Source organism: Dipteris shenzhenensis, chromosome 25, assembly GCF_047967505.1.
Source record: "Dipteris shenzhenensis isolate YYH24624 ecotype China chromosome 25, Dip_SZ_1.0, whole genome shotgun sequence".
In the NCBI taxonomy this organism is placed as follows: Eukaryota; Viridiplantae; Streptophyta; class Polypodiopsida; order Gleicheniales; family Dipteridaceae; genus Dipteris; species Dipteris shenzhenensis.
Window position 1 is genome coordinate 44,975,922 of NC_141620.1, and position 14,354 is coordinate 44,990,275.

General features: G+C 42.0%; 1 protein-coding gene across 1 annotated transcript; it reads left to right on the forward strand.

The window, feature by feature from the left end:
* Nucleotides 1-11,305: 11,305 nt before the first annotated feature.
* On the forward strand, nt 11,306-11,704 carry LOC147885935 (uncharacterized). The gene has a single exon (XM_087396251.1). It carries the CDS (start codon nt 11,306-11,308, stop codon nt 11,702-11,704), a length of 399 nt encoding a protein of 132 aa, XP_087252377.1.
* The last annotated feature ends 2,650 nt before the right edge of the window (nt 11,705-14,354 follow it).

Here is a 14,354-nt window from a genome sequence, read left to right on the forward strand (position 1 = left end):
TCATCAGCGATCAACCTCCCTTTCCCTCGTAATCCCCCCTGCTAAGGCCTCTACTAGTTCATGTATCTTCTCGGCCTCTCTCAAAACCATGTAGCCCCTCTTCCTTTTTGGATGATATCCTGTGTGCCCATAAACTCCTTCCCCAGCTCACAGTTGCACTCACCCAACAGTTCCCCTTCCTCCCAGGTCCTCTGGATCCTGTAGTAGTGTCACCTCCCTCGTTTCGGAGCTTCCTACCCACTACCACGTAGCCCTTTTTGGGCATGCCCAATCCTCCCATAGTCATCATCACCTCCTGTATCGACCAGAAGCCTCCAGTCCAGATTCACGTAGACACCTTGCATGCCCATGCTCACTTTCCAATTTTTCCAACCATGTCATCACGTGGAATTTACCACTCTCCATAAAAAAAATGCAAATACCACCCAAGGCACATTTTAGACCTTTTAGTCACACAATTCCAACACTCATTAGCATGCACACTAAAGCTTGCATGCACTCCCATACACCCACATGAAAAGCCCCTTAACTTGGGCACCAGAACATATCAAATCCCCGTAACATGCAAGACCACATTGACTTAGGAAAATTAAAAAAAACCCTTCATGCCTTCATTTTACATGACCCCAAAAACATTTCACTTGACCACACACTGGACACCCTTGCTCTGGAAGTCTGGTACAACCACATTGCATTTCATCATTTCCTAGAAGTCCCTATAGAAGTTTCTACCATCTATACATCAGTGTAGAGTCTTTTATGGGAGTGTCCAAAACTCAAAGGCACCACCAACTTGATATGTACATAGTTATGCACCTACCCATCAGGATGCAACAAGTAAAAATCATATTTACATGCTTGTCCACACATCTCTAGCAGCCCCTTTCTTTTGCTGTGACATTCATGTTCAGCAGTGAGCCAAAAAGAGATGAAAAATCCAAAATTTCTTCTTCTTCACCTTGCATTGACTTCCACCTATTCTGCCACAACTCATTATCTTCATGATCCTCCTCTTTCAGTGCTATCATTAACTGCGCAAAGTATTTCTTCAACCGGACACCATTGAATCTCTTCTTATGTTTCTTGCCATCTAAATCAGTCAATTGATAAGTTCGATTTTCAAATTTCTTCTCCACTCTGTATGGACCTTCCCACTTAGTCTGAAAAGTAGTATGAAATGTACTATCCAGTTTGCTATTGTATTTGAGAACCAAGTCTCCATCTTTGATTTCTTTTTTCTCGATTTTTGCATTTTCCAATTCTTGCCTCCACATTTGTACTTTGGCATAATGTTCAAAAGCCAAATCCCTGTCTAACTGCATCACCTGCAATGCCAGCAATCTCTCCCTGTAACTGTCTACAGGCTCATATCCTTGTTCAACCAAAAATTTCAAAGTTGGTATTTCCACATTCAATGGTAGAATTGCTTCTTTCCCATATACCAAATGAAACGAAGAGAATTGAGTGCTATGCTTCATCGCTACCCTATATGCCCACAAAACTTGATTCAGCTCCAAATCCCAATTCTTGGTGTGGCTCCTAGTCATCTTAGTCATCATTAATTTAAAATCTCCATTGAAATTCTCATTCAACCCATTACACCGATGATAATATGGAGTGATGTATTCATGATTTATATTCAGCTTACTGCACAAGTAGTCTATCACTTCTCCTTTGAATCTAGGGCCACTATCTGAAAGTAACTCCACGGGAATCCCAAATCTGCAGCATATGTGTTCATATATAAAATCAGCAACCCCTTTGTTGTCCACTCTTTCTACTGCCTTCACCTCTGCCCACTTTGATAAATACTCCACTGCGGTCAACATATAACATTTCCCTCTGGCAGATCTAGGTAGAGGACCAACTGCATCTATTCCCCATCTCTCAAAAATATCATAAACCAGCATAATATTTCTCGGCTCCATTTTAAGAATTCTTTTTCCCATTCTCTAAAATTCATGGTAGGATCTGCACCAATGCTGCACATCCTTCTGTATTGAAGGCCACACATAACCCTCCATCTTAAAAGCATAGTGTCCTCCACAAGCTCCTTCATGATTGGATGACAATATATAATATATTTCTTCTCTCCAAGGCACTCTCATCAAAATCTGATTAGACCCTCTCATGTAAAGCTCATCATCAATCATCATATATTGTCTGCTCTTCCATATGAAGTGATATTTCTGACTCTTTTTAACCTCCTAAGGCAGATGCCTAGTAAGTAAGAAATCCACTATCTGAGCCAGGAATTCTCTCCTTCTGTACAGTGGATCTTCAAGCCTTGCTATCACTGGATCTTGATCACTCATTTCTTGAGCCAATTCATGTGCCACTTGGTTATCCTCCCGTCACACATGCTGGATATTCCATGCTGTAAATTGTTGAAGCGATCTTTTTACTTTGGCTACATACCCTCTCAACCTCGTGTTTCTTGCTTGCCAGCTTCCCAAGGCATGCTTTACGACAAGTAGAGAATCTCCCTTGATCATTATCTTGTGAATCTTCATCTTAAGTGCAGCTAGTAACCCCTCATATAATGCTACATATTCTGCCTCATTATTACTTCCGGCTTCCAGATGAACTCCCTCCTTCTGAATTAGCTTGCTCTTTGAATCAGTTATCACATAGCCTCCATTAGCTTGATGTAAACTCTTCCTATATGAGCCATCGAAATGCAAGATAGATGCTCCTCGAATGATAGCATGCTCCTCTTTATCTATCTTCTTCTCCACTTCACCAAAATGGGACCCTCTTTGTATGTTAATAGATCTGCCAATGTGGCATTGGAAGTGCTCTCCACCAGAAATGAGAAAGTATACACTTGTAGCTCAACCAACCACTTCATCATGCTTCAAGAAAGTGTTGAATCATTGACAAGCTGAGGCAATAAAGGGTAGCAAGTCAAAACTACAAATGGCTTTGAGATAAGGTATGCCCCAAACATTCTGCAAGCATACACCAAACTTGATAGAATCAGCTCTGCCTCTGTATATCTCCTCTCTGCTTCTGTCTTGACTTTGCTAGCATAATACACAGGCCTCATATAATGGGACTCCTCCCCTTTCTGCAATAAGATGGCTCCCACAACATCTGGTCCAAATGAAGGCTTCACATAAAAGGTCTGAGAGAAATCTGGACCTTTCACACAAGCAATTTCTCCCAACACTTCCTTCACCCTATTGAACCCTACTTCACAATCCTCACTCCATTGCAGAGGCTCTTCTTTCATAGCTTGTTGCAGAGGATACGATAGCTGAGAGACTAAATGTATAAATCTTGTCATATACTTCACTTTCTGCACAAAAGTCTGCAACTGTTTAGATGTAGAGGGAGCTGGGAGTAAGATAAGGGCTTTCACTTCTCTGGATTAGGTTCAATGCCATTTTGAGATACTATATGTCACAATAACTTCACTTTGGAGCATCCCAAATGACACTTCCATGGATTGAATTGTCCTCCTACTTCATCCATTCTGTAAAACACTTGATCAAGCCTCCATGCATGCTCTCTCTTGGAACTGTACACACATATATCATCTAGAAATGCTCTCACAAATTTATCAGTGAAAGGGGCTAACACTTCATCAGTATTTTCCTAATACCATGCCGGTGCATTCTTCAATCCAAATGGCACTACTTTGTATCAAAAGCAACCCCAGGGTGTGATGAATGTAGTTTTGATCTGATCTTCCTCTGCAATTGAAATCTAAAAGTATCTAGAATATCCATCACACACACTGTATTTCTCATACCCTGCAACTCTATCCAATATATCATCAATAAAAGGAAGGGGATAATGATTGCTTTTGTTTATTGCATTGAGAGGTTTGTATAATCAATGCATACTCTCCATCCTCCTGTGTGCTTAGGAATGATTACCACTGGACTGTCCCAAATGCTCCACTGGATATATCAGCCCAACCTTGAGCAACTTCTTTAACTCCTCTCTCAGCATAGGCAAAAGCTCTCTGTGTGTCCTCAATTTCTAAAAAATAGGCCTGCTACCTTCTTTTAGCTCAATGTGCATTGGCTCACGTCTGAAACCCCCGATCTCTTCATGTGAGGTAATAAACAGCTTTGGATACTGATGAATGACCATATACTCCTCCTTCTCCACTTCTTCCAGACTGGGATTCAACATGGACAGCAATATCTCCTCTCTCTGTCTGGGAAGGTGGGGGTTGCATTAAGTTATCCATGTGTTCAAGCTTACTCTCCTCCTTAGCTTCTTGTATCCCTGCACTTCATATGCATCATATTCCTTCAACACAAATGATACTTGCCCCTCCTCCTCAGATGTGATACTTTCTATTAAGATATCAAGCTCCACTCGTGATATGCTAGGGTGACCATTGTGCATTTATGTCACCGACTTGTTAGCTATAGATGCAGTTGGTACACTGCCCATGAATAATAGCTATAGGATAGCTATCTTTATGTACTGTAGCTAGTGGCTCAGTTAGTATGCCACCTTAGTTAGCTAAGTTTGGTTTGAGACCCACATATAGGGTTCACCTATTCTTTTGTACTTAGAGTTCTTTTGGCTTTCACAACTAAGAAGAGGAAAACTATTTTCAGCCTCCACCTTTGTGTATATTCCCCCATTGTGTATGTGAGAAAGCTGCAAGTGAGACTCCTTCCTTCTCTCCCACTCTCTTCACATGGTATCAAAGCTTGGTTCGTGGTAAGGAGCTCAAGAAAGCAAACCAAGTTCGCGGTGTCCTAGAAAGAGGATCAGTGTTGCTTTCCTTTTTTTTTTTTGAGCTTGGGAGCAAATCTGTGCCGGTAGCATAGCCGGAAAGTGCAAGAGTGCACTGTCTCAGATTAGGATGCCCTTCGCGGTGTGGCAAGAGGGTAGTATATGTTACAAGGACAAGGCGACACCCTTGGTGAAATTATTTTTTTGATTCGAGGCCATTTAGGGGCCCATTTTGGTGGCGGAAGTTTTTTGTAGACTCTTAGGAAGTGCCCTATTTTCGCTATGCGACCACTGTTCTACAGGTCGCTGAAAAGTTATCGCAGAAATTACATCGTATGTGTGAGAAAACAATACAACGTCTATGCTCAATAGATAATAGGATCTCATATGCAAGAGAGAAATGCAAATAGTATGGAGAATAAAAAATTTGATTACTATAAAACTGATACAATAGATGGCACTGCCTCCTAGCTATGCACTCCTGTGAGAAAATTGATTACAAAAACTCTGCCTTGAGAGCATCTTCCCAAGATTGTGCTCACTTACTAATTTGTTCGCACATTGCCATAGCCTTCTTTGATGCATTGTGGGCCTCCCCTATCGAAGCATCAAGCTTCTTTCTCCATTCTATTGTCCATAGTTTTTTTGCCACAAGCAAGTCCTCTCCCCATGATCAACAATGAGCATTAGATTCGATATAGCCATCTGCACGCCACCATCGAAATTCCAAAGCTCCCTCCAAGCCAACAGCCCACCTCTCTAGCCAGATCCAAAGCTCTCACTCCTAGCCGCTCTCCCCCCACATACTTCAGCCCCTTCTCAAGCTCTTCGACCTCTGCCCCTCCTTCAAACTCATGGCCCTCTGCTGCCCTTAGTTGCTATCAACATGCACCTCCAGCTCGCCTCCACGAGAAGCTCCAAACCTACAACCATGATCCCCCTTAGTTCCTTCTCCTACATAAGCCTCTTCATTTGAGCTTCCATCAACCTTCCCTTATCATGTAACACCTCCAAGAGAATATTGCATATCAGCAGTGGTCAACCTCCCTTCCCATCATAGTCCCCCTGCCAAGGCCTCTACTAGTTCATGTATCTTCTCGGCCTCTCTCAGAACCATGCAGCCCCTCTTCCTTTTTGGATGATCTCCTGTGTGTGCACAAACTCCTTCCCCAACTCATGGTTGCGCTCACCCAGTAGCTCCCCTTCTTCTCAGGTCCTTTGGCTCCTGTAGTAGCATCGCCTCCCCTGTTCTGGAGCTTCCAACCCACTACCATGCAGCTTTCCCTTTCTGGCCATGCTCGATCCTCCCATGGTCAACATCATCTCCTCTATCAACCAGAAGCCTCTAGTCCAGATTCACATAGACACTTTGCATGCCCATGCTCCCTTTCCAAATTTTCCAGCCACATCATCATGTGGAATTTATCACTCTTCATTAAAAAAATGAAAATACTCCCCAAGGCACATTTTGGACCTTTTAGTCTTACAATTCCCACACTCATTAGCTTGCACACTAAAGCTTGCATGCACTCTTGTACACCCACATGAAAAGCCCCTTGACATGGGCACCAGAACATATCCAATCCCTATAACATGCAAGACCACATTGACTCAGGAAAATTAAAAAAAACCCTTCATGACTTGATTTTACATGACCCCAAAAACATTTCACTTGACCACTATTAACTAGAAATGAATTCAATGCATGAGGCTAGATGCTAGGCATGGCGACGTTCGAGAGCCATATAGGAAAGGGAAACATGAGGGGAGAAGTGTTAACATGGGTGGGGAAAAGGGATTAAGAGGGGTGGGGATGAAGAGGGAGACTATGGCACAAGGGGAGAGGGAGAGGGGAAAGAGGAGGATGTACATAATGGGACGAGGAATGTAGAGATGGAGACATCAAGGGAGGAAGGTTATGCTTTATTTGAAAGGAAGGATGGGGGGAAGAAATCAAAGTACTAGCTAGGTGGATTTATAAGAATGGGCGTGTTCCATCAAGGAATAGCCCCCTCCTTTTATAGCCAAGAGAGGGGTTCCCTCCCAATAAATACATCCTCCCACATGCATGGTGTGTGTGGAAGAGTGTCCCATGTGGGCTAGGTGATTACGCACTCTCAATTTTGTGCGACAACCCTTTGCCTCATTTTTCCACATACATCAACCCCCATATCCCAAGTCTAAGATACTCCCTTGGTCTCTTCCCAATTTTATAATATGTTCAAACATCTAGGAGGACAAGTGGAGGGTTGGCACAATGAATCTTGCCACCTCATCTACTTTCCCATTATTTAACTTGCATTCTTGGACTTTCTACACCCCCCCCACATGGGCCTATCCTACATGGAGGGAATAATCCAATATAATATCCATCTCCACCTGTTTTATATTACTTCTCCCATGGTCCTTGGGCCATATCTCACTAAATGCAGCCGTGGGACTGCCTAGGTGGAGGGGTGGTGCATGGAGGACCCACGCCATCTTATCATTTTATATTATTACTACCATGGATTATGTACAACACACCTTATGGGTCCTCTTACATGGAAGCACAAATCCTTCCTACCAAAGAATTGGCATGGTTCACAAGTTTTCAAATACATAGTGACATCCTTGAACAAGGTCGGCCAATAGTACCCAGCATGTAAAATCTTCTTAGCAGTATAGTCACCGACATAGTCGCCTCCACAAAGTCCATCATGATAATGCTTCAATACCTTAGGTACTTCATTTGCATCAATGGCTCGCCTTAGTACCCCATCCAGGCCTTGACAGTATAACACCCTTTCAAAGAGAGTGTAGCACCTACTATCTCTACGGATTTTTTCTCTCATAGCTAGTACTTTCTGGAGGAAAGGAGAAAGCAGTCAAAAACCTATAGATTCCACCATACCATGGATCCCCAACTTCTATGGCTGCTATAAGGGTTACATCGAGGCACTCCTCTAAATCAATCAAAGCATTCTTCAAGTTGGAACAACCCCCTTTTACAATTTTGAAAGAAAAATCATATTCTTGTAAAACTGCCAACCATTTGACCAATCGGCCCATGGGATTTGGTGATTGAAGAACCTGCTTTGCAAGACCATTGCTACAGATTATAATGAAGGACTTTGCAGCAACATAATGCTTAAATTTCTGAATGCAAAACACCATCAGCCTCAAAGTAGCATTGTTCAGTTTTGAGCAATTGTTGATAAGCAAATCGAACAGGATACATGAACCGATCCTCCCCTTGCTGGAGAAGAATACCTGCTAGAGTGTGCTCACTAAACCTAGGATTGATATAGAAAGTCTTTGACCAATCAGGATTGCATAGAATGGGTTCTGAAGCCAGAGCAATCTTGATTTATACAAACCCATGATCACAATCTTCATCCCAAGAGAAATCAACTCCATCTTTTAATAGCATAGTCATGGGTCATGTCAAAGTAGCATATTGATCAATGAAGTGGCAATAGTATCCTGTTAGATTGACAAATGAGTGTATCTGATGTTTGGTTGTTGGCGGGGAGAGCTTGAGGATAGCTTCTACCTTCTCGGGGTCAGGCTTGACGCCCTTAGATGAGACAATGTCCCAATAACCTCCCTTGGTGCATTTATCAGGGTTGAGACTGCCATTCGCATCATTGACCCTTTGGAATGCAAATGTCCCCCAAGGTGTGGGAAATGTGGTTTTAAGCACATCCTCCTCAACAATTCTAATTTAATAAAACCCGAAGTAACCATCACAGAAAGTATACATCTCATGACCACTTACCTTCTCAACAATGAGGTCTTGAAAGGGAAGAGGATGATGGTCCCTCTTGGTGGTTGCATTGAGTTTCTTATAGTCGATGTAGACTTGCCACTTGTTGTTTTTCTTTAGGGTGACTACCACTGGTGAAACCCATTCAGTATTGTGAACCGGAACAATAAACCCAGCTTCTAAAAGTTTTTACAACTCTGACCGCAAAGCATCGGTCTGTAGGGGCCCTAATCTTTAATACTTCTGAGCCATAAGCTTCGCATCATGCTTCAGCTCTATTTTGTGCTCTATGGCAGTCACATGGCGAAGGTGACGGTAGCTAGTTGTGAAGAGGCATGTATGTTCTTCTGTTTCCTCTAGGGGAGGATGGATGGCATATATGTATCCCATATGCTGACGATCTTGGTCATCGAGGGGTACAAAGACAGAAGTACGTGACTCAAAGGCAATACTATGCTTAGCGAGGTCTGATACAAACACATGCCTTCTGCACAGGGGGAGATTACTACAACAGTACATGGTTGATGCATACAGTAGTATGGAGGAATCAAGATTGCTATGGATACATAATAATCAAGCATCTTTGCATGTAGAAGTTTACCGGATTGACGGACATTGCAAATGCAGTTGATGGGGTGAACACCTTATTTGGCAATGCTGCAAAGTGCAGGGTTGTGTTGCCATCTTCCTTTATAGGAGGACCCTGATATATGTGTTAGTTATATCAGGATGCTATGGCAATTGTACAAAAAAGGGGTAAACCAAATTTGTTCATTACATTCATGTGCAATCTGAAATGGCTTGAAATATCTAAAGCATTGATACCTAGGCAAAGTCCATAAGACCGCCCCAACTTGGACCGCCCGTGTGTTTCATGAAAAGCACAAGGATATGATGAAATCATTAACAAAGAATGACTTGTTTGGTAAGGTAGTGGGGTATGTTTCTGTGATTGAGTTTTAGAAGAGAGGCTTGCCACACTTGCACATATTGCTAATTCTAGAAAGTGCCTTCAAATCAGTAGAGACTGTGCACTATGAGAGAATGGTATGCGTAGAGCTACCCAATGTAGCATTGTTTCCTGAGTTGCATGACGTCATTAGTCACTGTAATGTTCATGGTCCATGTGGGGAATTGAATCCCTCTACCATTTGCACGACTGATGGTAAATGTTTTTGTCATTGCCATGTGCCTTCTCTCAATATACTGTCGTAGGGAATGATGGTTATCCTATCTACATGTGTCAGGACGATGGTAAAAAGATACGAGTGAAACATGGTGTTGTGGACAACCAATGGATTGTGCCATTTAATCCTCTTCTTTCCATGAAATACAAGGCACATATAAACGTCGAGGTTTGTTCCACGATCACTGTAGTTAAGCATCTATATAAATATGTGTACAAGGGTCATGACAGAGTCACAATAAGGATGCATGATGGTATTATTGATGATATCACACAATACTTGGATGCACGTTATGTGTCTGCTTCAGAAGCGTGTTGGAGGATTTATGAATACTCCATGCATGTTAAAAAGCTTGATGTGCAGCGGTTGCAAGTTCATCTCCCGGTGATGAATAGTGTGATTGATGATAACTTACAAGATATAGTGGAAATGGAGCAAAATAGATAAACTAGGCTGACAGAGTGGTTCAAATGCAATGCATTGCATCCTAATGCAAACAGTATGCTCTATGGGGACTTTCCAACCACATGGGTTTGGAACAAAAATAGGAAGGCATGGACTCAGAGAAAGTTGGGAAATACCATTGGCCGCATATACAATGTTTCACCATCTATAGGCAAGAAATACTTCATGCACATGTTGCTTAACATTTGCAGGGGTTGTAAGTCTTTTAATGACCTCCACACATTCAGTGGGCAGCATGCATTGCTAGAGGATTCATGGAAAGTGATGAGGAGTGGTTTGTGTGTATGCAAGAGGCCACGTTTGTTTAGAATAGTGCATAGTTGAGACAACTCTTTGTGACAATTTTGCTCTTCTGTGAGCCAGCAGCTCCTCGGCTTTTATGGGAAACATTCTGTTCGGAGCTTTCATGTCATTTTTTTCATGCATTGGAAGTATGTGTGGAAAATCTAGTTTATCATCGCACAATGGCGATAGAGCAATGCCTTGCACACTTGGAGCATTTTCTTTGGTTGCATGGATGAGCATTGGTAGATTTTGGTGGTTTTCCTATCGTGGATAGAGCAAATGATTTTGTTGTGGATGTTTTGTTGCAAGGAAGAGGATGTTTGATGTTTAGCGACAAGCAAAAATCAACTGTACGATGGAAGCAAGCCTAGTACCCTGATAGCTAGTCACTTACGATCAGGTTTTAGCAGGTATTCATTCAAACATGGGTGACATGTTCTTTCTAGACAGCCCCGGAGGATCTAAAAAGACATTTCTTTATAATTGTTTACTTTCTTGGTCACGTAGGGAGGGACACATTACGTTGGCATGTGCATCTTCTGGTATTGCGGCATTGTTGCTCTCCAATGGACATACAACACACTCATGATTCAAGATACCATTGGACCTACATGCCACTAGCACTTGCAATATTAGTGTGAACAATAACCTTGCTGATGTTTTGAGGATGGCAAAGTTAATAATATGGGACGAGGCTCCCATGGCTCATCGACATGCCTTTGAAGCACTAGACAGGACTTTACAAGATATCATGTCCCTCAATCAGCTGTTTGGTAGCAAGGTAGTGCTGTTGGGAGGGGAATTCTCACAGATTTTGCTAGTGGTTCCAAAGGCTGGATGAGAAGACATCGTAAATGTTGCTTTATGTCGGTCAATAATCTAGAGACACACAAAGATCTTAAAGCTCACACAAAACATGCACATGCTACAAGGTGGTGATGGAACGTCAGAACATGAGTTCATGCAGTGGGTTCTTGACATTGGAAATGGGAAAAGCATGGGCACAAAAGAAAGTGTTGTTGTAATTCCGGAGAAAATGCTTTTGCAGAACAACTCCATGGAGGACATGATTGAGTGGGTGTATAATGGACTTTCACGAGTTGTCAACTTTACATCGTACTTTGGAGAGTGTGTGATTCGTGCACCTTGGAACCTTGAAGTTGATGCAATCAATAATGTAGCACTAAATGCAATGGTAAGGGAGAGAAAGGAGTATTTAAGTGCAGATTCAGTGAATAGTACAGATGCAGATTCATTCCTGTATGCAACAGAGTACCTCAATAGCCTCGACCTTGCCGATTGGTTCTTAAGATAAATGCTCCAATCATTTTGCTACACAACCTAGACCCAAGGAAGGGACTATGCAATGGCACTCGATTGATATGTAAAGAGTTCCACACCAGGGTGTTGGAGGCCGAGATCATCACTGGTACACATATTAGTGATAGGGTTTTATTCCGAGGATAACTTCATTCCAAGAAATTTGCAACTATCATTTGATATGAGAAGGAGGCAGTTCCCCATTCGATTAGCATTTGGCATGACAATTAATAAGGCCCAAGGTCATATCAAAGTATTTGTTCAAGACAAAGCCGATGAGGCCAGCGTCGAGGATTCAAGGGTACCATATACTACAAACATTGTGTATAAGGAAGTCCTGTAAGTGCAGTAATGAAATCAAGTATGTAAACATATGTTTCATTGTTTGTACATTAGTTTCATTATAGCTCATGTATTGATGAAGAGTTTTTATTTAACCCACTGACATGCTCTTGCATGCAACTAAATATGATGGACAGGAGCTTTAGATTTGTCACTCGCTCTAGTGCGGTAGTGCCAGGTGCATGATTGCTTTGAAGCGATGTTTGAGTATTATATTGAACAAACAACATTATGATTATTGACTTTCTTTGCTATAACAGATCCCCCTCGATGGGAGTGCCGTGCGTTTGCACAGCTATTGGTTGACATTCTTGAGATGAACAACTTCTATGGGTGGGATTTAGAACCATGCCTGTCAGGAACACCAAGTATTAATGTTTCAAAGTACTAAAATAAAGGGAACTTTCCCACATTTTAAACAATAAGAACAAACTATGTAACCCATTTCTACCGATTTATTGATTGCTTCTAAGGCTCATTACTATAGGCTTGTTAATTTTTGCCAAATTATTTCAAAGTAGCCTAAGTTGTTCTTAGGAACCTTGAGACATCCTCAATTATGCTCAGTATTTCCCTTGCATGTGGCTTTGCCTTTTCTCCTCGAGGCTTGTTTCATCCAATCTCCTTGAAGACGAATAACCTTTAGCTCCATTAAGACAAATAACCTTTAGCTCCATTGGTTTACAATCCGAGATCCAAAGATATCATACCATAAGGAAAAAAATCACTTGGTCGAGTTCTTCTCTTCTATTTGATGAAACTACTTTGCCTATTGGAAAATCCACAGCAGCAAGCCTCAACCCTTCCGATCACTGTGGGAATAGTTTGAGTCCAAATATCTGTGTACGTAGGCCCTCTCTTAATCCTAACGTGTGCTGTTGATAGAGAATGAAGGGATTCAATAACTATTTGCATCTGTTGAAGAAGCCTCAAGCGATTCCTTTGTGGCCCCTCTATGGGACAAAGAACCCAACTTGGCCACTGATACAGAGTAAGAAGTAGGAGCCCCATGTAAGCCTTCACGGAGTATATCAAAATGGCCACCATCATCGTAGAAGAGCTTGCTCATGAGCACACTGATACTCTCAAAGGTAGGTCTTGAGCTCTTTCTACAAAGCCATTCCAGATGTTTTGTTCTTCATTGGTGCATAGCACCTTGGCTCGAGTGGCAAAAGGTAACTTTGGACTTGCAGGATGTAAGTCTCAAGCTTGGTGGCGATCTTATGTGAACGATGCTTGGACTTGCAGTTGCAAAAATACTACTCCTGCCATCATGATGCCTCCTTCAACGAGCCTACCATACAATACAACAAAATGATTACTTGCTCCTATGGCATGTGTAATCTCCATGATAACTTCCTTTGAGGGATATTCTTATCTAGAGTTCCATTTAATTTTCAATTCTTTGTCAAGGTATGACCTGACATAGCATCTTTCTTTCGTGCAGGTGGGCATGCACTTGCAAGTACAACTTTTGTAAGGAGATAGTTTTGGAGATGTAAGCAGGGAAGCTGCGAGCTTAGCACTAAAGGCTGGTGAGCCTCGAGTGTAGCCTCCTTTATGTGAGGAAGGAACTTCAACATACCCGTAACAAGGAACCAGCACCTGTCCTCCCTTGAAGAACCAAACTTTTTTCGGGCGATTTTTTTTTTGAAGAACCAAACTTTAAAAAAACGTCTATGCAGAGTGTCATCGAAAAAGGCCATGGCAGGACGATTTTTTTTGGAGGAGAAGAACCAAACTTTGGAAAAACTTTCTTGCAGAGTGTATAAAGACCGTGGCAAATCCTCAGGGAAGAAGTAGCTAAGTGTAGCTTGTTCTAGCGGCGTTCTCTACTTATTTGTCCGCTTGTAGTGTGCGTTCTTTCATGCTCTGTCACTAGAAGTATGAATCTTAGGCTCATCATTGAAAGTGATCAGCTTGCGGATTGAGGTTTCTACGGTTGGAAATAAGAACCATTCTTTTGTCTTAAATGCAGCATCCCTGCCATAGACTCTCGCTCCTCGTCCATAGCCTTCACTCAATCTTCTCTATGGTGGCAGAATTAGTAGCATCGAACTGTTTAAATTCAAACCGCACAGCAGCTCATTCGTGTTCAGACTTCCTTAAAAAAAGGGCGCCCGCATCTCGCATCCTACCTACAATGAAGTAGCATGTCAAAGACTCTCTTATCAATGTTAATCGAACCAAGCTAGGCGATAGCGCGTCTTTAGGTGCATTTTTCAAAGAAAGTATCTGTTGTTCTTGCACAAAGATGTTCTTCTTCTTACTAAGTCTTCTTAGCTTTCTTCCAAATGTTAGAA

Bases quoted from the DNA above. Each gene is read 5' to 3' on its own strand.
- LOC147885935 (XM_087396251.1), top strand. From the start codon at position 11,306: ATGCACATGCTACAAGGTGGTGATGGAACGTCAGAACATGAGTTCATG.